Source organism: Ambystoma mexicanum, chromosome 4q (genome assembly GCF_040938575.1).
Source record: "Ambystoma mexicanum isolate Mex_15411 chromosome 4q, UKY_AmexF1_1, whole genome shotgun sequence".
Taxonomy (NCBI): Eukaryota; Metazoa; Chordata; class Amphibia; order Caudata; family Ambystomatidae; genus Ambystoma; species Ambystoma mexicanum.
The window spans coordinates 1,037,098,595-1,037,124,947 of record NC_090928.1 but is presented as its reverse complement, the minus strand read 5'-3'; the positions used below and the strand labels follow the sequence as shown (position 1 = coordinate 1,037,124,947).

Genomic DNA, 26,353 nt, shown 5'->3' with positions numbered 1-26,353 from the left:
CTAATAGACCTACACAGAACTACTTGCTTTATTTCTAGAATAAGACTCAACGCGACGTGGGAGATCTTGATTCAGTTTGTTCCATTTAGAACAAACTTTGGGGGACCTTGATAACCCTAAGAGCCCAAAGAGTCCTGGTTGAAACTGATCACCCCCAATGAGAATTTGTAATGCCGCCACCTAAAGACACTAAGGAAACTCTTTCACAAAGTACTGTAACTCAACAATAATTCCATGCTGCATTTTCTTTCCTACACAGTACGATTAAGATATATTATGTTTGGATTTGTTTGACATTTGTATTTGTGTGTTCTGTTGAGACTTTTATATTGCGCACATCACTACTGTAGTGATCTTATTATTCTTTTTTTATTGGTTTGTTACAAACCTTTAATATACACAATTCACATTTTACAGTGTAAAAAAAAGCAAAGCAGAAAAAAAGTAGAAATAAAACTATATTATTCTATCTATTTTCTGATCTTATAATTTGTGGTTATTCGCTTATTGAATGCTGCATTATAATGTGTTACAATATACCTTCTACCACCTTGCTTCTCAGAGTTTAGCTTTGGCAGCTCTGCCTCGTTTACCACAAGGAGAGTCAGATGGTCTCAAGGGTCATCCTAGTGCACTCTAGCACCTTGAAGCATCTCTTGTGCTAATTGGAATTACCAATAAAGATCTCAGACCAAATAACTGGACAGACTCCAAGAATATGGCAAAGTACTACTCTATTCTCAATTTAATAAAGCAGGGTAAACTAGCAGACATTGGACTGATGCATGCACACTCACACACAAACTTGATTACACAGAGGACATATACCCCAATAGTCATCATCTACAAAGTCATCCTACTTGGCAAACTGTAAAACCTATTGACAAGAGTGATTGATTAGAGGATTGATTAGGGGAACATATCTACTTATAGAATACATGTGAATTAGTACACCATTGGCTGTTTTATCTGTAAGACACGCCTCTAACTACCTCTAAATGTGTATAATACTGATTATAGTGGACAAAATGGCAGCAGATTGATCTATACAACATTGGATAGCAGGTTGCCCCGTAGACCCACTGATTGGTTGGCATCCCCACCTAACCTTGGACTTTCAGCTCGACTAGCAGCATGTAAGTGAAACAAAACCCAGGTGCTTGAGTCACCTCAGTTTACTCCCCACTTTCCCAATTAGTCCATCATCTCTCATCAGTTAGGCAATGAGCCAGAGTTTCCTGTCTGTAGTTGACCTTGTAGCCTGCTCTCTGTTCTGGGCCATTCAAGGGAATCCGAGCACATCACTATCTTTGTCCAAAGCTTAATGAAAATCCCTTGTTTTTGCAATCTGGATCACGTATGAAGAGACCACAAATTTGTCCATTTCAACCTCTTATTTACTGCTATTTGATTCAATTATGCTGGGTGTAATTGCTCCTCTTGGTCTCTAGAGACTTGCTCACTCCATCTTGTATAGACTTTGTACAATTTTTATTGTCTAATACTTGGCCCTTGTGAATGTTTTCTTCTTCTTTAATCTAAGGGAAATATGCCTTGCGTCCACACATTATCTGTCTGCCTCCCTTTGTGCTTTGCAGCTATTCCTTAAAAATAGCATCCTTGATCCCAGCCCAACATAGACTCCTCTTTGTTTTGCACACAAAGCTGTTTTCAAATGTCTCCTGACTCTGCACCCCTGGTCTGTCTCCAAGGTAGCTGAATTGAATCTTTAGATGAGCCGACGTCCATTTTACTAGCATAGCTGCCTTGCCATGTTATATTTTCCTCTATTGGAAGCTTCTATAAGTCTCATCTACCTTGCGTTGCTGCATATTTACACTTATTGATCATTGTTAGAGAGATATAATTCTTCTGCTTCATCCCTTCTACTGTTGAGACCCCCAGCACTTTTTGCTGGACTTATGGACTTTTTTTCTTTCAATACTGAATGAGTGGAGCCTTTTTTCACTCATTCATTCTTGTGGGCTCCGTCTTTTGGAATTTTTTGTATTTCTCCTGTACTATGGAGTCTATCTGTTACATAGCTCTTGAAGGCATCTGTGTTTTTACTACTGCAGCACACAGCTCCTTATGGGCAGTGTTGCTGGGGACCCTTAGGGTCCTCCTTTTAAGATTTCCTTTTTCTATATCCTCTAGTAACTACAGTTCTTAAAGATACTTAGTACCTCTCCCAAAACTCTGTAGTCTGAGAGATTGGCACACACCACCTTCAGTGGAGGGCCAAAGGAATACCTATTATCCCCCTTCTCTCTGTTCTTGTGACTTTTTAGTCACTGTCATGATACCTGCTCCCGAGGAGCCAGGTCAGGCCCAGCGTCCCAGAAGCAGACTTCATACTCACCAAGCACGACCCAGCAAACCCCTATAAGGGGCTCTTTGGACCTTGTCCTGGCGCCTTTGGCGCCAGGCTCATAAAGGCATCTGTCCTGGCGCCACAGGCGCCAGGCTCATCATGGCAGAGCATATGGTAATGCTTGGGTGAACTCAACTGAGGCAGACCATGCTGCATACTCACCCGAGGCAGACCATGCTGTCTGAAGCTCCAAGCCAACTAAGGCTGGGGAGGAACTATTTTCTTTCAGGAACTATTTTCTTACTCGGGTGGGGCCAATGGAAGAACACTCACCTGAAGCTCTTCCAAGGCTATTTAAACCACGCCCGGATGGCCACACGTGCGCGTTATTCTGCATCTGCAGCAGGGCGCTCACCGAGTCGGCTCCTGCATCCTGGCTCCTGCCACGCCCGCCAGCACCTGGAACATCTGCAAGGAGAGAAAGGCAAGCTTTAGGACATTACCTACCTTCATCCAGCATCCGGATTCTTCACTCCGTCGATCCTGCAAAAGAAAGTCAAGGGTTAGAAACGCATCTCATCGCTCGCTGCAGCGCCGCTTCCACTTACCTTCACGTGGCGCCGGCAACCTTTTCTGCGCCCATAGGCGACATCGGTCGCATTCAAGACCTACGGAGAAAAAGGACAAAACAAGGTGAGCAACGAACTAATTGCAAAAGGACAGATTACTCACCTTAAGTCTTACCTGAATTTTGTTGGGACCTCAGTTCCCTTTTCGGGTCGCAGCGGCTTTTCTGGCTTTTCCGTACCCCGGCCCCTATGGGGAAATAGGACACACTCATTAAGGTGTCGGAGCAAACCACTACGGCACACCTTCATTAAAAGTACTCACCTGAGCTTACCTCGGCGAATCCATTCCTCCACACAGATTCCTCACCTAGTCCCTGAAAATTAAACAAAGGCCAAGGGACAAATAAGACTTGATCTTTTGAACTATATACTTACGGCTGCATTTTGGTAAAGGCAAGCAGACACCGAACCCTCGCCAAATCCGAGATCCAGTCAAGTAACTGGAAATCTACGCGCCCCTGCGTCAGAAGCAGGATGGAGAGCTCGTCCATACAGAAATTAAGGTGAGAGTCTGCGGAAGGCACAGCTAGGGTTCGAGGAGGGTGAGAAGGGGAAAAAGGGGGGAATCTCACACACAATCTAGCAGACAGTTAACTCCATTTTCCCATCTACAGAAGGATTATTCTACGGGCCAGACAGACGAGGTTTGGGGGTCCAGCCCAGTCCATCTTCCAAGCACTACGCTTTACCGTGGAAGAAGTTGTAGCAGTCCAGAACGGGGCAGCGCATCCGTGGGAATCAGGTGAGCGTTAGTCACACAGACAATTTCCTAGTTATGGCTGGTGGCAGTGGACGTTTTCTACCAACTATTGTGTCGTTTTATACCGCAGGCTATGTCCATAGCCACGGTCGTGCACAATGGAGGCACCCAAGTACCAACTAGGGGCCTCCCTTCTTTTTTCACCATCACTAGCGTGGTTGTTCTTTGTTAGCCCTTCTTCTACCATTCTGGGAGGGGAGGGGTGGGTGGGTGTGTGTGTGTGTGTGTGTGTTTGTGTGTGTGTGTGTGTTGCCTTTGGTAGCAACCATTGGGTATCCCCGCCTAGGCTCTAGAGTGTCTGGGAATGCAGGAAGTGGGGGAGGAGTTTCCACCCCCCCCCCCCTGTCCTTTGCCTGCCAGTGTGCCTGAATAGGACTAGCTCCTACAGAGGGTCTGACTGTCCTGATTGAACAACCAAATGCCCCTTTATGTAAAATGCTGGGAGATTGCAAAGGAGTGTGTGCTGGAACTGCATAAAAAGTGAGGCTTTTGGAGTGAAAAGCAAGTCAACCACTGGATGCTGAAGTAACCGAAGAAGATGACCAGAGACGCCTGCAGACCCTTTGCAACACCATGAAGTGGCCACTGCTGTCCTGATCCTGTATTCGAAGTGAAAGAGGAGCTCCGAAGAGGACGGCTCCTTCCCTCTGGCTGGTGGGAACAACTAGCCCCAAGACAAACTTTGACTTGAGCCACTTCCTGAGGTCCTACGAGTTTCCAGAGCTGCGGAACCCCAATACCTGGAGACCTGCTGCCCATTTAAAGTGCATGGTTGTGGAAAGGCCGAATCCGTAAGGGGACCCTCCAAAGACCCGATCCAACTCGCCCAGACCCCCTCACCAGAGTACATGACTGCAGGAAGCAAAGAAGATTGACCAGACGATCCGTATCCTTTGTTGGTGCTGCAGAAAAGGCGCCAAAACCACAGAGTGAACCAAGAAGTTGCAAAAAGTCGTCCCACAGGTCCTCCCTCGAGACTGCGGCTGAGAGATCCTGTCCATTGTCCTGCCTTCAGTCATTAGACCAAGGAATCTGGAGGTCGGTTCCAGAGCTGCAACATCGCGAAGGATCCAGCACAAACATTTTCTTCAAACCTAAGGTACTGTGGGGGAAAATGTATTGCTTACCTGATTCCAAGAAGTTGCTCCAGAGCGTTGGAGTGCACCCAGAAGTGTCCACGGTCACCCCCTCTTACTCCCAAGCCGCTGCTTGTGTCCCTTAATCAAGTCCTTTTACAGGTCTCCCTTGTTAGTTGATAACTTGCTGCTTCTATAACACTAAAGACTAGAAGAAATCCTCAGGTACTCTTCGTATTCTGCTGCTTGTCAAGACTTTGAGCCCTCTCTGAACTTCCTTTAGCTAGGGTTGTTTTTGGACTTCAAAGACTGTGCGAAGAAACCCTCTTTAGAACCTTGAACCAAGCTAATGTTACACTAACCATTTCCCCCCCCTTAAAGTGACTTTACTACATGTGTTTGCAGAGTAAATGTATTACCGTATGAACTGTTAGAAACCACAGGTGTGCGTAATAACCGATAATACGATAAGTCTTTTCCCTTTCTAACGTTGCTACAAATATAACCGCGAACAAACACGAAAGTGTCCTTTGAAGTGTATTATCAAGTATTTCAAACTGTTCTAGCGTAAACGTCTAAAGAATTTAAAGTGATTCTGGTTTGTATATATAATTGTATAAATTATACGTGTAAGAGTTTCTTTGGTGGTCATGTATAACTAAGATTCAGTGTACTTACCTTACAGCTTGCATCTTCCTCTTAAAATAAGCCTGACTTCACTGCTCTGCCATTCTACCAAGGTCCTGAGTTAGTACAGACTGATACTAAGATTTGGAGATCTACAAACCACTGGGATAGCTTACTAAAGTCTTACTACCACTAGGACTTTAGAAAAACTCCCCTAACAACCAGCAAGTTGCTTGTCTTCTTTGTATATAATCGCCATCATTTCGTACATGTTTCTCTTGTCGCTTCAGTTACATTGTTTTAATATGTCTTCGCACATCTTCTTCATGACATCACTCTGCCCTAGTCAGATTTCACTCAGCGCTCCATGGCCAATGGTGCATGTTGACATCCTTCGATTCGATATCCTACCACTCTCAGTGAGAGTATACATTTGATACAGTTGTTTGAGTGCATATCGTCTCTCATGCTCTCGATGTGGCATAGGAATAGCATAGGGCTCTTCTCCTGCTGTTCCAGTATGCCGACGGTGAGGGGGCGGGATTTAGGGAAAGTACATCAAACTGCTCCTCTACACTAGTGCCTAGTTATGGGTAGATGCCTCACTCTGTATTCTACTATTCGCTTTTCCCAGTAAGGTTTGTCTGCACCTATCTAGTCTACATTTACTTTGCTAAGCATTTAACTTCTTCATGCTTCTACTTCATCTGGTTAGGGTTGATGACAAGGTGTGGCAGAGGGAACAATATGGGGCAGTAATGTAATGACAAAGTGAAAGTTAGAAAAAGTGAAAGACGGATGAAGCAAAGGCATAGTAATCCTTATCTTCTCTACCAACATCTACTCCTTTTCTTTTTTTTTCAACATTTCTTATGTATAAGCAACACTTATATGTTGGACTTTCTCGACCTTGGCAGCCAGATTTCTCTAGAGCGTTAAAAGGGATGGTTTGCCTCAGTGGAGATCTGGTCAGTCATGTCTTTGCTATACTTGGAATAGTCCAGCACATCTCGAACCCTCCATGCATCCAGACAATACTTTAAAAATGTCATTATTTGTATCTCTGCACTCACTCTCTCTCAGTACAGACTCTCTTCCCTTCTTCCTAACTTCCTTTCTATACCTTGCCCATCGCTAATCCCCTATGTTTATTTCCTCCAACAACTTGGTTGGGACACAATACCCTAAAATCTTGTGCAAGAGTAGGTACTTTGAGAGCACTTTGTTGGTGATTTGACGCAGTATAAAAGCTCAGTAATTAAGTAAAAGTGTCAAAAGTGAATGCATAGGGAAGTGAATGCAGGAGAAGTAAAGACGTGCATCTGTGCAGTCATACCATGCACATGGGGGCAGTAGGGTATTCTCCTAACAAACCTGACTGTGCACACTGGGTTAGGTAGTGCTGGCTACTTGGCTCCCTTTCTTTTGTTATTGATAACCTCAGGGTGGGTGCCAAGTGCATACTGACAGAGTGTCTGCTTTCAAACATTTGGCAGGCCATCCAATCCCTGTGCCCGTCACTTCAAACTTTTCTGGGCATTCATTGAAGATGTGGATCCTGCAGAAATCTATCATTCTGGTATTTGGCCAGATCTAATCTTTGCTCCACAGCCTTTGACCTTCTGATGCAGAGACAAGCCATGTCCATGTATGGGTACATCTGTGTCTTGTTCTTTCACAAGGAACAATGTTAAGCTTGGTGACTCAGTACTGTGGTTTTACCCATGACCACACTCTAGAGCATCCCTTTTCATCCAGCTATAACATGCTATATCCCACTGGGGTCACACTAGATCATCGCTCCCAACCAGAGGTGGCTACATAGCTACCTCTTTGAGGTTACTCACATACAGAACAGGATATCTTTGAGACCATTTCATAGGGAAAGACTTAGGGGGTCATTACGAGTTTGGAGGCAGCCATGGCTCTATTAGATATTGAATGATTACAGTGTTTATTTAAAATGTTTTGAAATGTTCTGTGAAGGCACGTGATCGATTACACGTGATGAAACTAGGTGAGACCTATGCTGGAGGTCTTCACTGTATCGTATCATTTAACGGCAATTTTTGTTTTTCAAAATCCTATTTCAATGCTTGTTAGGTCTGCCGTTGAAAAAGGTCTGGGTGGTCCTAATTTTAAAAATGTCTGCCTGTTGCATTTCATTGAAAAAAGCTAGTTGATTTGGTGGTTATTGCAATTTAGAAATATGATGCCTAATGTTTTGCTCCAAGGTTCTGCAGATTCTTGACCTGTATGCACGTGTGTATGAGGAACTCCTAGCAATACCTGTTGTAAAGGGAAGAAAAACTGAAAAAGAGAAATTTGCAGGTGGTGACTACACGACTACAGTGGAGGCATTCATTTCTGCTAGCGGGAGAGCCATCCAGGTCTGTACTACTCTTTTCTTTTCATGAGTTTCCAGCATTCACCCAATGCAGCCTGAATCGCCTGAGCAGTAAAGAATCACTTCTCAGGATGTGTTGCTGTTAGTCAACGGATGATGGGCTGTCTAAAGTTAATAATTGTCTAGGATGTCTAAACTTCAACCGTATATTAAAATATCCCAGGCCTGTTAAGAAAATGAGAATGGAACCTGAACATGTTGTAAATTGCTGCATATTTTATCTTTAATAAACCCCTCTTTTAATCTTCTGTGTGTAAAAACACTATTCCTAGATTTCCTGAAATGACCTGGCGTAAGCCTCTTTAGAAAAGGGGCTCTAGGTAGTTTTACACACAACATGAAATAGTAACAATTATCAACAATAGATTCCCACAAATCCACTTGTAAGGAAAAGAGAAATCCATATACAAATTAGCAGATTGAGCAACTGTTAAGATGGATTTCTAAAATCAACCTTGAGGGGAAGAATTTCACTAGTTATGGTGAACATGCAGTCTCTAAGAGTTTAGCCAAAAGCAGTCCATGCTTAATCTTAGGAGTGAGTGAGTGGTCTAGGGCCTCAGAGTGTTAGGGTAAATTTTCATTTGAATGCCTAATCCCCTCCACATGTGTGTAACCCAGCACTTTTTGCTGGACTAATGGATTGTTGGTCTGTTCCCCCCGAGTGTGTGGCAACCTTTTCTTTTATGCTATCTTTGGGATACTTTTGTATTTCTGTTACCTTTTTCTTGGAGATCTGCTTTGCACCAAGTTTTATGGCATCTGTCTTTGACTTTTACACCACTTTCGGTGAATAGTGCTTGGTGGCCCCCTTGGCTGCCCTTTTTATTTTCTGTTATTTCCCTTGTGGGAACACATGTTCTCCAGCATGGGGTCTGGCATGGATTCACATGCTCATGAATCTTCCCTGTCGTCAGGCCGGGAATCCTCTATAAAAGAAAAAACAGTTTCACTTTCACTTATAAACTGTATTTCTCCTCTAAACCATTCACTGTCCCCTGGGTCATACTGCCCCAGCCAATGACAGTCCTCTACCCAAGCCCCTCCTCTGGCAGCCATCTTCAGATTTTTACTGCATGTTTCAGTGTTGGGAGTCCTCGAGTTTTGCTCCGTCAGCTACTTCTACATTTTTTGGTTTTCGACGTAACAAAGTTTTCTTTTTGTCAAAAAGAGCCGGTGTGCTCTTCTCTCCATCTGCCGACACGGGGGATCCGTTTGTTGGTGAATTTCAAGCGCCCCTCAAGGGCGAAGATCATCAAAGTTGCCAGAAGGCCATTGGGCCTACTCTGCACCTCTGACCATGAGGGAGGAGGAGAAGGAAAGAAGGTCCCTTTTCAGGCCTGCACTAGATGTGGGCTACGGAACATGTTTGTAGAGGACAAACCCCTCCAATGCCTCTACTGTCTTCACCCAGACCGCAAGGAGGGGAGAGTGTGAGATCTGCCTCGGGTTCTCCAAGAAAACAATGAAGGATCGACACGGTTGACTGGCGGTGTGGCTGAACGCCAAGGCCTCTACCCCGAGCAGGGTCATACCTCAACCAAGACCAGCCGGTCCGAGTAGCGCGATTCAAAGTCCTTTGAGGGCGACCCATCCAAGTCCAGCTCCATCGGGGTTGCCGTGCAAGCGGGTCCCGTGCAATCAACATCAGCATCCGCCTCCATCGCCAGCCAGCAATCCAGCTCCTCCTCGAAAAGGAAGTCTCTCTACCCGGCTAAGCTGCGGGAGAAGCCAGAGAAGCCAAGGCCTGAGGAAAAGGCGGCTGACCTGCCCAAGAAGGCCCAGGCCGCGCTCTCACAATCGCTGATTGAGCTGGTGGCGGCTGCTCTCAAAAAGGTCAAAGGGACTGACCCCATTAAGGTAACCGCTTGTGCTCCCAAGGTGTCCTCGCCTCCGAGGCGGGAAGCCTCCACTGTGACGATGGCAAAGCCGGCTTGCCCACCGGAGAAGAGGATTACGTCTCGGAGCCTGGGGGGTGAGGAAGGCCCAGGCCGTGCCCCAGCCTTGGAAGTTTAATCCACGGTCCACGAGGAGAACGAAGACAGCACAGAGCCTAGTGTTCCGATCACGCCAGATCCACCGAGGGATTTATCCCTGGACATACTATCGACCCTGCACACTTTGGGTTCTGAAATCCAGTAAAGGATGCTGCAGTTCCTGCTGCCCCCGATCATCCTCCGGCTAAGAAGCGGAAGGGTCATCGGACTTCCCCGTATCAGCCTCCACATCTGCATTGGGTGCCCTCCCCCCCAGTTGACCAGGACACAGGGACGTACACAGCGATGACGGACGATGACGATATGGGATCATTGCATTCCGTGATCGCCAAAGCTTCGGAGCTTTTCCAGCTTACACCCGAGGAGATCAAGAAGGAGTCTTTCCTGTACCAGAGGCGCAAGGCCAAAAAGGAAGACCATCATGGTGGAAGCCTTTCTAGACAACGTGTGGGAGGAGGGCCTGGCCCTCTTGAAGAACCTCTGCACGCCTCCGGTCAAGCTGGAGAAAAGTGCCTATGGTCACAACCATTGCCGGACTCTGGTTTCGACGGCCACGAGGAAAATGTTGTGAAACCCTTACTAGTCGTCGTCTGTCCCTCCGGACAGCGAGGGGAAGAAGTTGGACGCCATGAGAAGGAAGGTTATTTATTTCTGCGGCGTCAACTATCAAGGCGGCCAACGCACTGGCGATCCTGGCCTGGTACGACAGGGAGCTGTGGTACAAGCTGGGCCTGATTCTGGAGGAGTTCCCCGATGACAAGGGGATGGTGGTGATTGCCCTCTTCAAGGAGGGAGAGGTTGCTTCGGACCATGCCACCACGGTAGAGCTGGACATCTCCGACACAGGTTTCCGGCAGATGGGGAACAGTGTCTGCCTCCATCGTCAAGGCTGGCTGAAGGCCACAAATTTCCACCAGGAGGTCCCAGCGAGGGTACTTGATATGCCGTTCAGCGGAGATAAACTTTTTGGGAAGGTTGTCGACAAATCCCTCCAGGCTATCAAGGCAGATACAGAGACGGCCCGTGCTCTGGGCACACTCCGCTCTTCTTTTCGCTCCTCCAGAGGAAAGTCGTGCTGATCGACGAAAGGTTTCTCCTTGTACCGCCAGCCCTCCAGGTCCACGACCCAGGACGGCTACACATGCTGTTCCAAGGCCTATGATGGAGGTGGCCAGCGCTGCCTTCAAGGTAGGGCACCGAAGCAGGACTGAAACAGCCAGGATGTCGGGCCCCCACCCATGCACCCTAGTGATTTCCACGGACAGATGTGTGCTGGACGCGCTTGCCCACTGACACACCCTGTGGTTTCAGCGCAGGTGTCCATGGATCACCCCGGTTGGCCGGCAGGGGCAGCACATCACTCGGCTCTTGGAGGAGGTACGGGCCATGCTGCGAAAGGGGGCTATAGAGCGAATTCCACGACGACTCCGGGTCAAATAGAAAACTGGGGGCTGGCGTCCCATTCTAGACTTTGTCCTTGCAGGCCATCAAGATGGATATAGATACGGCTCATGCCCTGGGTACTCTTCAACAGCACTGCTTTCCCTTTCGTACCTTTGGCTGAAATTCAGGCAGATCGACAAAAGGTTTTGGTGGAGGCTCCTTGTCGTACTGTCAGCCCTCCCGGTCCACGACCCAGGAGGCCTACAGAGGCCGTTCCAAGGCTTTTGGTGGAGGTGGTCTTCACCATCGTCATCCCCCAAGGAGGAACGCAGGTGCTGAAGCAGGACTGAGCTGGCCAGGACATCGGGCCGCAAACCATGCACCTCAGTGGGAGGCCGGCTGATGGGATTCGTCAGCGAGTGGGAAAAGATCTCCACCGACAGATGGGTGCTTGTCGTCGGAACGAGGTAAGCCCTCGGTGGGGCCGACCACTTGGGAAGTATGGGAATGTTTTCAAACTTCTATGATGGGAATGTTTTCAAACTTCTATGCTTGAAATGTTTAGACAGCAAGCTGCTGTATGTGCAGCTCCGACCCCCAACCAGCAAGCTTTGGCGGCGCTCGGTGCTCCTGACCCCAAGCCAGCCACTTCGACAGTCAAACGCATTCTGGCGCCACTCCTACTAGGTATACATCACCGGAAGGCCACAAGACCAAGGCGTTAATCGGTCGTCCGAGCATCCCTCTGCGCTGAAAGAACTATCAGCATCAAAAGCTGCCTTTGCTTCGAAGCCTATTCCATTGGCGTTCAAGCCTTCGGCGCGGTCAGTCGGCGATGGTTCGTTTGTACCATTGTCAAGAGCGGTGTTCTTTGACTCGATGCAGTCTGTTTTCGGCATTGATTACCCCGATGAACAAGTCGATCCAGTTTACATGAGAGCCGTCGTCTATTACTTTGACGACCAGGCCAGCTGGAACAAGGCGCCTTCCTGGCGTCACTGGATCTGGGGGACGCCTACTTCCACATGCCCACCCACCGGAAATGCAGCAAATTCCTGTGATTCGTAGTGCAGGGACGACACTATTGGTTCAATGCACTCCCCTTCAGCCGGAAGTGGGCCCAAGGGTCTTTACAAAGTGCTTGGCTTCATTGACTGTGCACCTTCATCTCAAGGGCATCCACGTCTACCCTTATCTGGACAATTGGCTTGTCCAATTACGCTCACGCGCGTTGGCGAGCAGACACAGAACAAGGCCCTTCCGTCGGATCTGGGATTTTCCATAAATTATCCAAAGTCCCGCTTGGAGCCATCGGAGAAAGCTCTTTTTCTGGAAGCCCGACTACACACAGTAACGTGTTTGGCATGTCCCTCGGAAGAGAGGGTGGTAGCCATCCTGTGGAAAGTACAGTACCTGTCAGCTGCACGGTATGCTGCATTGCGAGCTGTCATGTTGCTGCTGGGCATGATTTCCTCCTGCATCAACCTCATCTGCCTTTGCAGACTGCAGATGAGACCTCTCAAGGAGTTTCTGGATGCGCGTGGCCGCAGGTCTCAGGATCCTGGATGGACAATATCACCCTCAACGAGGAGTTCCATCGAGCTATACAGTGATGTCGTCATGTATCCTCACCTCTCAGGAAAGGCTCAGTTCCAAGTCCCACCGTACCAGGAAACGGTGCCCACAGATGCTTCCTTGGAAGGTTGGGGACCCCACCCAGGACAGTTGCACGCCAGAGGCCTCTGGCTGCCAGAAGAATAGGCTCTTCACATCAACATCCTGGAGCTTTAAGCCATCTTCTGTGCCCTCAAGTCCTTCCTGCTGTTGCTAAAGGGCAAGATGGTGAGTATCTTCACGGACTACACTGCTACTATGTTTTACATCCAGAAGCAGGGTGGGACGTTCTCTGCGGCTCTCTCCACTGAGGCCTTGAAGCTGTGGAGCTGGGCCATTCGTCAGGACATGTTTCTCATTCTTTTCCACCTGGCGAGTACCAAGAACACCCTTGCAGACTCGCTCAGCAGGAAACTAGTTTCTTGCCATGAGTGGGAGCTTCACCAGGACCAAGTTTATCTTCTATTCCGCAAATGGGGTCAGCCCCAAATCAACCTCTTTGCGACAGCGACAAACTCCAAGTGTCAGAGGTTTGCCAGCAGGTTCTCACAGCTGAAAAGGATGGGGGATGCTTTCTTGTTCCCGTGGGAGGGACTCTTCCTTTACGCATTTTCTCCATTCCCACTCCTGGTACAAGTGATCAACCCAGTCAGTGTCATTGCAGGATGATACTTGACTGTGCCCACGACAGATGGTATCCGGACCTGCTGTGCCGGTCGTTGGCACCATCCATCAGGCTGCTGCTACTTCCCAATCTTCTCACCAGAGAAGGAGCCCTTCTACACCACAACCCAGCATCGCAGAACCTCAGAGTTTGGACATTGTTCTTTGCCAATGCAATGTAAGGACATCCTGGCCAAAGCAACAGCATCTTCCACATTCAAGTACTTCAGCCATGAATGGAAGCGATTCTCTGTATGGTGCCGGGCGCATGAGCTAACTTCCCTGCGTGTCACAACCCCACAGCTTCTACTATACCTGCTTTCCTTGGCAAGGCTGGACTGGTTCACGCCTTTATCAAGGTGCACTTAGCTGCCATATCCCATTACACCAGGACACTGGGTAGGCCTTCCCTGTGGTCTTAGACTAGTCAAGGAGTTCATCAGGGACCTCTTGAGTACTTTTCCGCCAGTAAAGGCTCCAGTTTGGGAACTCAATGTGGTATTGACTAAACTCATGGGGGCACCCTTTGAGCCAATGCACCTAGCAACCCACAAGTTCCTCATGTGGAAGACTGCTTTACTCCTTCTGATCACCTCAGCCAGGCAGGTCGGGGAGATCCAGGCCCTGTCCTGCAAACAGCCGTACTTATCCTTCCACGCTACAAGGGTGATACTGTGTACACACGCCACCTTTATGCCGAAAGTGCTGTCGGAGTTCCACCTCAACGAGCCTTCGGTGTTGCTGGTCTACTTCCCTAATCCTTTGTCGCAAGGGGAAAGGGCATTGTATTCGCTGGATGTTGGATGTTGCCCGTGCCTTGAAGTAGTTTGTGAATTTTGGACCTGTGAATTGTCGGAAAATCTTGGTTCAAGGCTTACATCTCCTGCTGGCCCTCCGGCAGCATCATGCACTGTCATCGCCTGGCCTCTTCCGAGCCGCCTGAGAGCCCACTCCACCAGAGCCATTGCAGCAATGACAGTGTTTCTCTGGTGCGCCCCTGCTCGACATCTGCAGGGCTACTACGTGGAGATCCATGCATACCTTCATGAGTTTCTACTGCATCAACCGGGATCCTGGGGCTGAGTCTTGGGTCGGCCAAGCCGTTCTACGCAACCTGTTCACTTGAGGTGAGTCTGTTCCAGGGGTGAGTGTTTATTAATTCTGTAGAGCCTTGCCACCTCCTCTGGTTGTGTATATGTACTGCTGTCTAATCATTATTCATGAGCATGTGAATCCATGCCAGACCCCATGCTGGAGAAGATTTAAGTTACTTACCTGTAACTCTTGTTCTCCCGCTGCTGCGTACTTCTTATAAAATTCCCCGAGTAGACCATCTGGCCCAGGGGTTTTGCCCGACGGCAAGGACCATTATAACAGACGTGATTTCGTCGAGGGTAAGTGGACATCCAACATATCTGCTCGCACCTCATCCATTCTGGCAGTTCAATCTTGGCCAAAGCTTCCCTAATATTACCCTTGCATCTTTTTGGTCCTGCAGAATACAGATTTTCATTGCATCTAGAGAAGACTTCATTTATCCCACTATAGGTTTTCGCGATGTCACCCTCATTCTGGATGGTGGGGATAACCCTCCTAGGCTTCGCCCTGTGGCACTGCAATGCCAGCAGTCTACCTGGCTTATCCCCTTCCACATGCAGGCTCTGTGTATATTTGGCAAAGTCAAATTTTCCCAGCCATTCCCACTTCCACCAAGCACTGTTGACGCAGAGCCATTAAGTACCCAGCCTCCTCTCCCATCCCTACCCGACCGTGTTCTGTGTACTCGCTAGCTGCTTCAATTTTTGCATCCAGGACTTCCGTCCATCTTACCAATAGTTTCTCCTCAGTTCCGTCTTAAAATCATCCCATAGAGTACTTGTTTTCTGTACACTGCCCGCATTGACCTCAAAATATACCTCTATCCTGTCATTGGGGTAATCCCTAAACACGCTATTGTATAAAGTTTCGGCCCTCCGTCGCCAGGTAGGGATCAACGGTCTGGACGAGAATCTTTTGCCAGGACCGATCGGCGGGGCATGATCAGAGAGGTCCCCTAGCTTTGTATTCTATGACTGTGAAACCCTGCTCCTTCGGGTGTTATAACCCAGTAAAAATATAATCGATCCGGGTATGTGCCCTGTTTTGGCACTGCGTAATGCGAATAGCCTCGAGTATCACCATGATAGCCTCTCCATATATCCACCAAATTTATATTCTTCAATAAGGAACCTAATGCCCTGGCCTGGTGGGGTGGGGGGCTCTGGTATTTCTTATCAGATCTGTCCACAAGAGGGTTGAGTGTACAGTTGAAGCCCTCCCCCCATCCCCAAATACACATGGCGCCCCTTAATGGCTTTCACTCTAAAGTAGAGGGAATAAAAAAAAGGCTTTGATGGTGTTGGTGGGGGCATAGGTATTCATGATGCGCACCGCCCTATTTTCGATAAAACTGTGTACCAGCACCATTCTACCCTCATGCTTGAACTCTTATCAGTTGCAAAGGGACACCCCTTGCGTATGTTAAGAAGGTGGAACTGAATTATTTCACTCCCGACTTTCTAGCAAGTGTGTTTTGCCTATCTGCAGGTAGGTGCGTTTCTTGAAGTAAAGCAATATGCACACTCAGTCTCTTCAAGTAAGCGCTCACTCCGAGTCTTTGGCGATAACAATTAAGGCACAAATATTCCATGGGACAATTCTTAGACTGTTAGCCATCCTTGCACACGCCAGGTCACCCTACTCCCCACTGAGCAGGCCCTGTACCTATTGAAGAACCCCAAGCACCCCTTCCCATCTATGAAGTCAGCAATACCCAACCTGTAAATCCATAGCTCAGCTGGTGTGTACTACATGACCCTGTTGGTGAACCCTATGTCTGCAGATTTAGCACCTGTGTATGTAGTGTCTCATTATGCAACCCTGATAACTTACAAGCACCCTAGTGAGGCAGGCAAACACTCCCCTCAAAGGGTAATGAGAAAAACAAAACAATGGGGAATCCAAGCAAAAGCCATCTCCCAAATGATAAAGAAATAGCCCCGCAACATATCTCGTACTCGGCCCTCGCTGACCCCCCACCCCAACCTAAGGAAGCTTACAGCAGTGTGATGCCTTAAAACAGGCATCCGAAACTTATCGTCAATTGGTGTGCATCGGCAGCCAGCATTGGCAGCTGTGCTAGTTCGTATAAGAATACGAAGTCTGAGTGTTCTGCTCACGCTTGCTTCTACTTTGGTATTGCCCCCACAGCTGCTTACGTACAAATGGGCCTAGTTGCTGCACATCACGGGGTGTTATGGGGATTTTTTCTCCCTGTTCAGGAACTGTGCTATCCCTAATGCGCCTATTCAGGAGTGCCCTCGAAAAAGTTGGGGAGCACCTTGAGCTTTGCGTAGTAAATCAGCATGCATCTTATATTCTTCCTGCATAATCGTTGCTTCGTGGGGCCAAACATTGCCCTACATCAAAACTGTGTAGTCCGAATATATTGCCAACTTTGCCGATGCCTGCACAATGCTCACTCCATCTGTGGAGAAGGCTAAGATCCTTTCCCTATCTTTGTAATTCATGATTCCCACGATCAAGGGTCTTGGATGGGCTCCTGGAGGAGGTCTCCTGGCCAATGATCTGTGCGCTCTCTCCACAGTAAACCCCTGCGCTAGCGTGCTGGGGCCCCACTTCTTGTAAGTAGATTTTTAACAAATCGAGTCAGATTGTTACCACCATATCCTTCAGGTAGACCAATGATCTTAATATTAATCCTCGTGTCCCTTCCATCAGAATCCTCAACCCTGTGCTCCAGGTTTCGCACTCATCAGCTTGGTCACCAGAGTCTGGCCGGCAGTGATGGTGGTTGTGTTTTCGAGCACTTAAGTTTCTATTGTACCTATCCAATCTGACAATGCTTGCACATCTTGTTAGGACCATTTTTCTGAAGTACAACTAAGGGTTTAATAAAACCATTCCACTGAGACAGTACAAGACTCCACTCTTAGTTTAAGGCTGTACAACCTGATTATATGGCAGTGTAGACGGAACAGCCAGGCTTATCTTAGGAGGGAGAGAGGGCTGTAGAACCAGTACAAAGACATTGTAGTACACATATGGTCCAAAGACACACTAAAACACTATGGGCCTCATTGCGGATCTGGCGGCCCAGACCCGAATAAAATGACCGGCGCCTGACTTCCCGGTAACACCTGGGTATTACAACCCCAGCGGCCGGAAAGTGAGGTGCCAGTAATTCTGTAATACCCCATTCTCATTGAGTCCCATAGTCCTGGATGGGAATGGGGACCACAGAAGCACCAGCACCGTTTATAATGATATGATATGGCATATTGGTGCTGGTGCTTTTGTGAGACCCTGCGGCCGGGTGCCATTCCACCAGCCAGGTCTTACCCTGATGGGCGGGACGGCACCAGCCTGCAGAGTCGTACTGTGCCGGTCCAGTAACAATGGTGCCGGTATGCTTACCGGCACCATTGATACCGGACCGGCACAGTCCTAATGAAGCCCTATGTATTGTAAAAAAATAAATGGTTTATTTAAATACAAGTAGGCCCAGATAAATCTTGAGGGAAATGAGTACCATCACAGATCATATAAACACGTAATAAAAACATAACACATGCTTAAAACTACACAGACCAAAGAATAGGCCTTATTCGAATACTAACAGTATTTCTAGGTAGGTCAGACCTTATCAAACAAATCTGGTATAGGGCACACCTATTAATGGGGAGTAAAAACATTAGTTACTTTCAGATTACTTTACAGTAGTTCAAGGTTAGTAGACCCTGTCTGTTATGCAGTTACACTAGTTAAGGAATCACATAATCGACTGTTAGGCAGAAACCTGTGCAGTTACCTTAGGGAACACTGCAAAAGATTTAAGACTACAGGTGTTGGCAGTAAACCCACTTGGTAGCAGTCTGTACCACCCAGATTTACCTGGTAGCTGTGGCTGAGCAGTCAGACTTCCCTCAAGAAGAGTTAGGCAGTATGCAAAGTATACACAATAGGTACTCGGACACAATAATATTAGCAAACACTGACCAGAGCTTTGGTATCAAAGTATATAATTATTTATTTAAAAACACACGGTTTGAAACACTCCAGCACTCTTGTTGTAAAATATTCTAAACACAGTTACTATTGTAATATATACACCCCTTTTTCCTTATCAGATAAGTCACAGTAAAACACCGCTTATTTTCATACAGAGGTGAGCGCTTAACTAGATGGCACTCCAATAAGTTTGTGAGAAAGGGAGGGAAAAAGACAGAATATGGAAAGGTACACCACTCTAAGGTTCAGGAACACTGTTAGCAAGGCAGAAGAGCAAAGGTCACTGGTGAGCCAAAGTCCAAAGGCTGGGCCCACTCATAGAGAGAGCAGAGCACAAATGCGCCCAAGATCACACAGTTACACTAGGCTTAGAAAGTCTTGCAGAGAGTCCAAAAAGAGGATAGAGAGGCTTTAAGAAAGTTTAGCCAGGGTGTCCCAGGCTAACCCAGGTTCAAAAGCCGGGGGCTAAATCTAACCCGTACAGTCGGTGGCAAGGGATGCCGGGCGGGGACACGGTACCTTAAGTGGGAAGGATCCTCCAGCGGTGGCAGTTGTTCCTGGCAGTGGGTGCAAGTTGCGTCGTCGTCCAGGGGAAGAGAAGATCTCGACTTGGAGGAAAGATGAAGGGTGTTGCACTACCAGGGAAGAAACCAGCCGCAGAGTTTTCCGGTTAAAGGTGGTACCTTTGTTTGCGGTCGTGGTAAAACGTGGTATCCCGGTTGCCGGGGTGCTTGGCACAGGCAAGGCGGCCACGAGGTACGTCGGGAAGGCGAAAAGACGGTGAAACTGGTCGGCTCACCACTTGTTCAAATCAGGACGGAGTGCAACTTGAGTTGCCTAGGCAACTCAGTCCAGGGTGCCTAAATCCCCCTCCACCCCTCCTAAGTACCCCAGACAGAGTGGCACCACTTTGGAGGGCTTCTGTGGAGAAGCCCGCCAAAAAGTGGAACAAAGGGCTCGACTTGGGTTGGAGTCACAGAAGAGAACACAAACGCCATTTTAGAATCAAGTTTTGGCAAAAAATACCAACCGGAGAATTAATATTAATTAAATAAACCAGCGGTGTGTTTGAGGCTACCGTAAATAATTAAATAAAGGTAGTAGCCTAAAACAATGGGAAATCCCATAGGAAAATATTTGCGGTTGAATATAAAAAGTAGTATCCACTGCCACCAGCCAAAACTCGATCAGGGGGGACGGAGACGTGCCCCCTCGACTAACAGACCCCGGGACAATTGAATTGCCCAAGCCAGTACGTCCACAATATGATGGTTTGTACTGGTTCTGTTCAGAATTTAAGACTAGTAAATTCAATGGTGACTTTACATGCCCTGGGAGACAGTCAGTCCCAGGGTATGGAGTCTATACTGGGGGGTCACTATGACACCCCTGTGTCACTGCACTGAGGGTGCTGTGTAACACACATCACAAAAACACATGAAGCCCTATGGAGTAAAAGACCCCATAGCCCATTAAACACATCTAGATTCAAAGAAACACACTCAAATCATGCACAAGAGAGGGTAAAAGAGTCTCACTCTTGGCAGGAGAAAAAAATAAACCCCAAAAATCCAGCAAAGCTCCTGGGGGACTCACTAGGTTAGGAAATTCAGCCTAAACAGAGAATTCTTCCTAACATCGACCAACCCTGCTACCACGATATTTTTCTGAATAGTGAAACACTCATTCAAGGAACAGTATATACCTATAACTACATTTATGATGGCACACTGTTATACTAGGTGAGTAAGACCTTTTTTGTGTAATATACAATTAGTTGATTTTCAGCTCAGTGGAACACAGTCTAAAATGAGCAAGAACTATTTATACTTATATAGGACGCACCAGGCACACCAAGGTCAGCTACACCTACAGAACACTTTTCAAGAATGGCACACAGCTATTCTAGGCAGGTAAACTCCATATACTCTCTGCAACGTAAAGGTAGGTATAAACCTAAGACTGTTCATCTGTATAAAATGGACCAGGGAAAGCAAAACCCAAGATCACACTTTATGAATGACTCAATGTTATTCTAGGTAGGTAAAACCTAAAGCAGACCTATTCTAAACAGGCTATACAGCAAGTTAGGGCAAGTAAGACCCAGCTGGGGAACATTTACACCTTTTCTCTGAAAGACGTAGTTGGTGAAGCCAATAGCATTACTTTTGGGAAAGAGGCGCCACCAATTCACAGGTGAATAAATTAACCTTGTATATACTTCCTTGTATATACTTTTCAGAATGGCGCAACACACGTTCAAGGCCAGTAAGAACGTTTGTAACTGTTCACTCTCAGCATTACAATTACCAACTAACTCTTTAACTTAACAAGTAAGTACTTTTCAACACTTGTTAAACTCTTCAAGACCGAATCCTTTTCTTATCCAGTCCTTCCCTAGTCTATTGCAGAAGTTCACTCAGAAGCAGAAGAGGGACCCTAGTGGTCTAGGTGCCAGCTGTTGGCAGGTTGATAGAGGGTTCTATTGCAGGTAAAAGTCAGAGTTCCTGTGGAAGACTGTTCAAACAATTTAGTTCACTTTAAAGTTAGTTGGGGTCCAGGGACTTCAGAGAAGACACCCTAGGAGAATTTCAGCAGTGGGCCTGGGTGAACTTGGATGAGAGCACTCCCAATCACAAGAAACCGCCCAAAAGCTTTACAGAAATCTGAAGCTTAAGGTAAGTAAATACTCCAGCAAACACAGTACCTCAGCAGAGAGGAAGAGCTGCAGCAGGAAGACTTCAGGATCTGCAGCCAAAAACCTGTTCGATGTAGTCCTTTGTCATGAAATGGAAGACAGGACTCTGGAAGGGAATTTGCAGCACGGATCAACGGAGAAGGCTCCAGGCAAGAGTTTCCTTGTGGCTGGATGTGCCTGTGTGGTTTTGACACCCTTTTCACGAGCCAGAAGACCGAATATCGCTGGTCAGATTCTCGTTGTTTGCAAGGTCCAGCACTCTGGTGAGGGGACTTTTTGGACTAAAATCGGGTCTGTGGAGTTGCAGAAGGATACCACCAAACTTTCAGCTTGGTTCAGAAGACTGTGCACTGCACAATGGCTTGAGGTCCCAGGGTATTGCAAGGTCGCAGCGTGATGTGGGATGGCACAAAATGCAGGTGGTCTTGAGTTTAGTGGATCTCACCAGGCTCTGCGCCGGGGTCCTCCGTGGCAGGATTCCCAGGTCGATTGGAAGGAAGGGTTACAGCAGGCTCCGGTTACACAGCAGACTCTGGTCGCTGGAAATCGCTGCAGGATTGGTTTCTTCCTCTTCCGTTTCAGCTCCAGTGGTTGACTTGTCAGCAGCTTCCAGGTTCAGAGTATTTATCAGGAACTACAGCACAACCTCTGCATTCTTTGCCTGCATTTTGAATTTTGAAGTATTTATAGGGCACACACAACAAATTTAATCGTATCCTGGCGCAGATGGTAACTTTTCATAATAAGGAAGCATAATCATACTGAGAACAGCTGACACAGAGATTGGAACACAGCTAGATAGATATTCATCAGACTTACTTAAATAGGTAAGTCTTTAGGCCTGCTCTAAATTTCAGCAGGGAGGTTGCCTGTCTCAGGCTCAGCGGAAGACTGTTCCATAATCGGGGTCCAGCCACTGAGAAACATCGATCACCTCCTGACCTATAATTTGTCCTCGTAATTACAAGACAGAATTGATCTTTAGATCTAAGGGCTCTGTTTGGTTGGTATCCCTTCAATTTATTGATGAAATAGGCCGGTGCCAGCCCGTTCAAGCATTTATAAACCAAGCACGCTATTTTGAATTTGATCCGATCATCCACCGCTAACCAATGCAGTGATTGGCGGAGACCAGAAGTGTGGGTGTTTTTTGGTTGTACCAAAAACCAGTCTTACACCTGCGTTTTGAGCCTTTTGAAGGCAGCGTTTCTGGTTAGCTGGAACTCCAGTCAGAAGTCTGTTCCAATAGTCTAGATTGGAATTGACTAAGGCCCCAACCACCACAGCACGATCTGTAGTTTGTACATAGGGTAGTGCTTGACGCAAAAGGCGGATGTTATAAAAGACCGATTGGACTTTGGCAGAGACCTGGGTATTACAGCCCTGGTCACTCTGCCAGATACAGCGAAGATTCTTTACTTTAGAAGAATACTTGAGGCTGGTGCCCAAAAACTGAGGTGGGGAGGACATTTATTTCCTACAAGGAGGTGCTTGGGCCCAAACAAGATCACCTCTGTTTTTTTTTAGGTTGAGCTGTAACCGGTTCTTTTCCATCCATGTACCAATTCCTTCCAAACACTTGCTAACCACGGCAGGGGCTTCCTCCACATCGTTGAGCCTGATATAGAGCTGGGTGACATCAGCATACGAATTAAATCTGAGATTATATTTCTCAAGGATATTCATAAGGATGCAGAGATAGATATTAAAAAGGAGTGGAGAGAGTGCTGTGCTACAATCCCTGTGGTACCCCACAGCATTGGAGAAGGATGTCGGAAAAAAGGCACCAACCTGGACACGTTGCCGGTCAGCGAGAAAGGATGTGAACCATTGTAGCGCACAGGTGTCCACCTTCACCAGATTTTGCATACGCTCCAGCAAAATGCTGTGGTCCACCGTGTCAAACGCCATCAATGCAGTCTCTGTCCCATGTAGGGGACATAAGCCGGATTATAGAGGATGAAGGAGACCCTGGTCCTCAACGTGGTTGTGTAGTTGTTTAGGAACTACTTTTTCCAAAACGAAAGGGGCAGTCTGGTTGTCCACTCAGGACAGCCAGCCCCCCACTGGGAGTTTTTCCCTTTCAGGCAAGGTGGAAGACAAAGGACTGCAGAGTTTTGGACTTCTCCCCCGCTTCCATCCTTTTCCAGACACTCTGGAGCCTGGACGGGGAATCTAAAGGATTCCCGCCAAAGACAAAACAGCCACTGAGGTCGTTCCCACCTAAAATGTCAGGAAAGACCTCAGAAACAGCAAGCACACAAGAAATCGTGAATACAGGTGCATTACAGAGGCTGAGTTAACAGCCTGCGAGTAATTGACTAAAAGTCATAAAAGTAGTTACACTGCCACAAGCCATTCAAGGAAACGTTCAATTGTAACAAAGTTACCCGGTAAGTAAGAATGGGGATACATTGTACCCCCCCAGAACTCCACATAAGGTTGGGTGTGCTGGCTCACTATATAAAATGTAAAGGGTGGGGGGGTGAAAATCCCTCTTTACTACTTGGGAACCGTAGTTCACCCAAATACGTAAGAGAAATCAAGAGGGGAGCCCATAGGGGCAACCTAGCCTAAGCCCAAAAGTTGTAGGAAACTATAACTTCAACCATACACGATGTAGAGACATAAAAAGGTCACCCATAAACATTGTAAAAGACTAGGTGAGAGGGGAAAAAGATTCCCCTTCACCTAGGGACAAGGTAGAATAGTTACCTAGTCAAAGCAAAAAAGTTCTGAGGTTGACACAGGTCAGGAAGATGAATCATTGATATGAAAATCTTACCTAATACATCTTGCCTAAGAAACCCAACATCCATGATGACTGCATCTACTTCTGTGCTGCAATTGCTGCAAGGATGTGTCTTTTCCCTGTGCTGGCTTAGTTATAGTGTGGCGGAACCACCCTCCGTGGCCACAGGCTCCTGTGTCATACTCGCTCCATCCTTCCTCTCAACTGATTGCCTAGCATTGCTCCGGTGGTCAGTATCTGGTATTTGGAATCAAGGTGGGGGTGCTATCCACAGGTGAGCGGATTGAGGCCACGTGATAACGGGGGTACAACCAGGAAAGTACATGTGGGATTTGCACGTTCCACCCTAACAGCACGTATGCCACCAGAACAGCACCCAGCAAGTCACCCCAGATCTAACCTCTCGCAGCAGGACTACTTGGTCGCAGTAATGTTCCCTGAGAGATGCTGGGTGAACGTCCAGGGTCTCATTGACATCCCGCTACAATCCCCTCAGGAGATGGAGGCACAATATCCCCTTCCCCAGAGCATGGTCTAACTAGCGGGAACTGCCAATCTCAGAGCAGCACTGCCCTTTTAGGGTATACCCCTGTCTCTGGTACTTCAACTGTGGGCCAAGGGCACTCCAGACCACTCAGCAGGTGAATTCAAACAGTACCACACCATCTGCAGGGATGTCCAGACCCAACCAGCAAGGGGCCCCCATGCCAGTGGCGACAGATCGACCTCCAACCCTTGCCTGCGCCCTAGACATACCACAAGGAGCGCAATGTAGAGGCGTTTGTTAATGATCGGCACCCTTTGCCATTTTCATGCCGGAGATCCAGCATCTATGGTGCCCCCAGGCAATTGACACCATCTCAGAAGGCCCACAGAAGGAATCCACAGAGCCGGGGAAGTCTGCCTAACTCCCCGGCGGGCCCGCACACCTCCAGATGCGCTGCTTCAACTCCACAGGGAATCCACATCATCATCTGAGGCGTCCCTTCCAATGCCATGGCAGGGCAGGAAGGGCCGGCAGGGGAGGCTCTGGCCCTGGTTTGCCGCTCACTCAGGTCCCCAGCCTAGGACCCGACCTGCACACCATCTGGCGCCTCCTGTCCGAGTCTTTCCCGAGGTCCACCATACTGCACTGTCCTGCCATTGCCTCCGGCTCAACGAACCACGCTACCCGCACGGCAGGTGCCAGGCGGTGCCCAGTCTGCTGGTCACGGGGGTAGCGGCCCATCGGGTGACGGCAGCCGCCAGCTTGCGAACCACGCTACACTGTGCCTTCACGCTCTGTGAGTTGCTGTAAACCAGTGACCGCACCGCTGCGATTCACATTGTTGTAATCTCTGACCCTGTTCTCTTCAGTTTGAAGGAAAAACTGGCAATATTTAGCTATGTTTTCGAAGGATCATGCAGGTGCACATGGGAAAAGCAGCTTCGCTGCATGGCCGCTGGCCAGGTCTACAAAGGCTTTTCTTACCTTTTGAATTGCAACTGCCATTCTACAATTAGTACAAACGTGATTTACTTACTGTGAATAATGCACTGTTTTTTCTAAGTTACTTATTGTGCGTTATAGTACTTACCTTTCTGCAGAATTACTTAACTTAGTTCATATATATATATAAAATAAATCATTACTTTTATATAACTTTAGTGTTTCAGTGTTTCTATGGGCCAATGTGTTTACACTAAATTCGGTGTACCTCCTGCAGCCCTTTCTCCCTCCTAAGATACGCCTGGCTGCTCAGCCATTGCTAGTAACAGAATGTGTGTAGTTCAGGCCTATACCAACAGTTTGAGCCCTGTGGCCCAAGTGTGAGTCTTCTAAAGTCCTACAGAAGGTGGACTTTAGTAAAGCTCCCTAACAGAGTTCACACAGAATAACACACAATAATTCAGCTTAGACAGTATGTATACAAATAGTTTTTTTTTTAGGCCTTTAATGATGATAATGATGTGTTATTTATATAGCGCCTTAATCCAAAGCGCTTTACAGAGCACATATTTACATACAATATCACCCAACCGAAATTGGTACTCATTTATCGACCTCAGAAGGATGAAAGGCTAAATTGGCCTTGCCGGGATTCAAACCTGCGACCTGGAGGCCAGGCTCAGATCGCAGCAGCGAGCTCTCAACCCGCTGGGTTATTAAACTAGCCGGTAGTGTTATCACACAAAACCATATATCAAAAATATACATTCACCACTAGGTTCACTTACAGGGCATAAACCAATGAACTAGATAAGTCCAGTAAGTAATCAGTTTCATTTAAAATTAATAGAACCAACACAATCAGAATTCCCTTTCACTGAAGTCCATTCCTAAATTCCCTTTCACTTAAGTCAATTTCTAAGATTCATCGTTC

At 47.4% G+C, this 26,353-nt stretch overlaps 1 protein-coding gene across 2 annotated transcripts in view; it reads left to right on the top strand.

Moving 5' to 3' along the window:
- EPRS1 (glutamyl-prolyl-tRNA synthetase 1) overlaps nucleotides 1-26,353 on the top strand; it is a 1,308,133-nt gene that overhangs the window by 989,179 nt on the left and 292,601 nt on the right. For both annotated transcript variants that reach the window (XM_069608586.1, XM_069608585.1), the window contains one exon: nucleotides 7,641-7,796. In XM_069608586.1, the coding sequence (XP_069464687.1) occupies nucleotides 7,641-7,796 (156 nt within the window). The remainder of the gene's footprint in view (nucleotides 1-7,640; nucleotides 7,797-26,353) is intronic.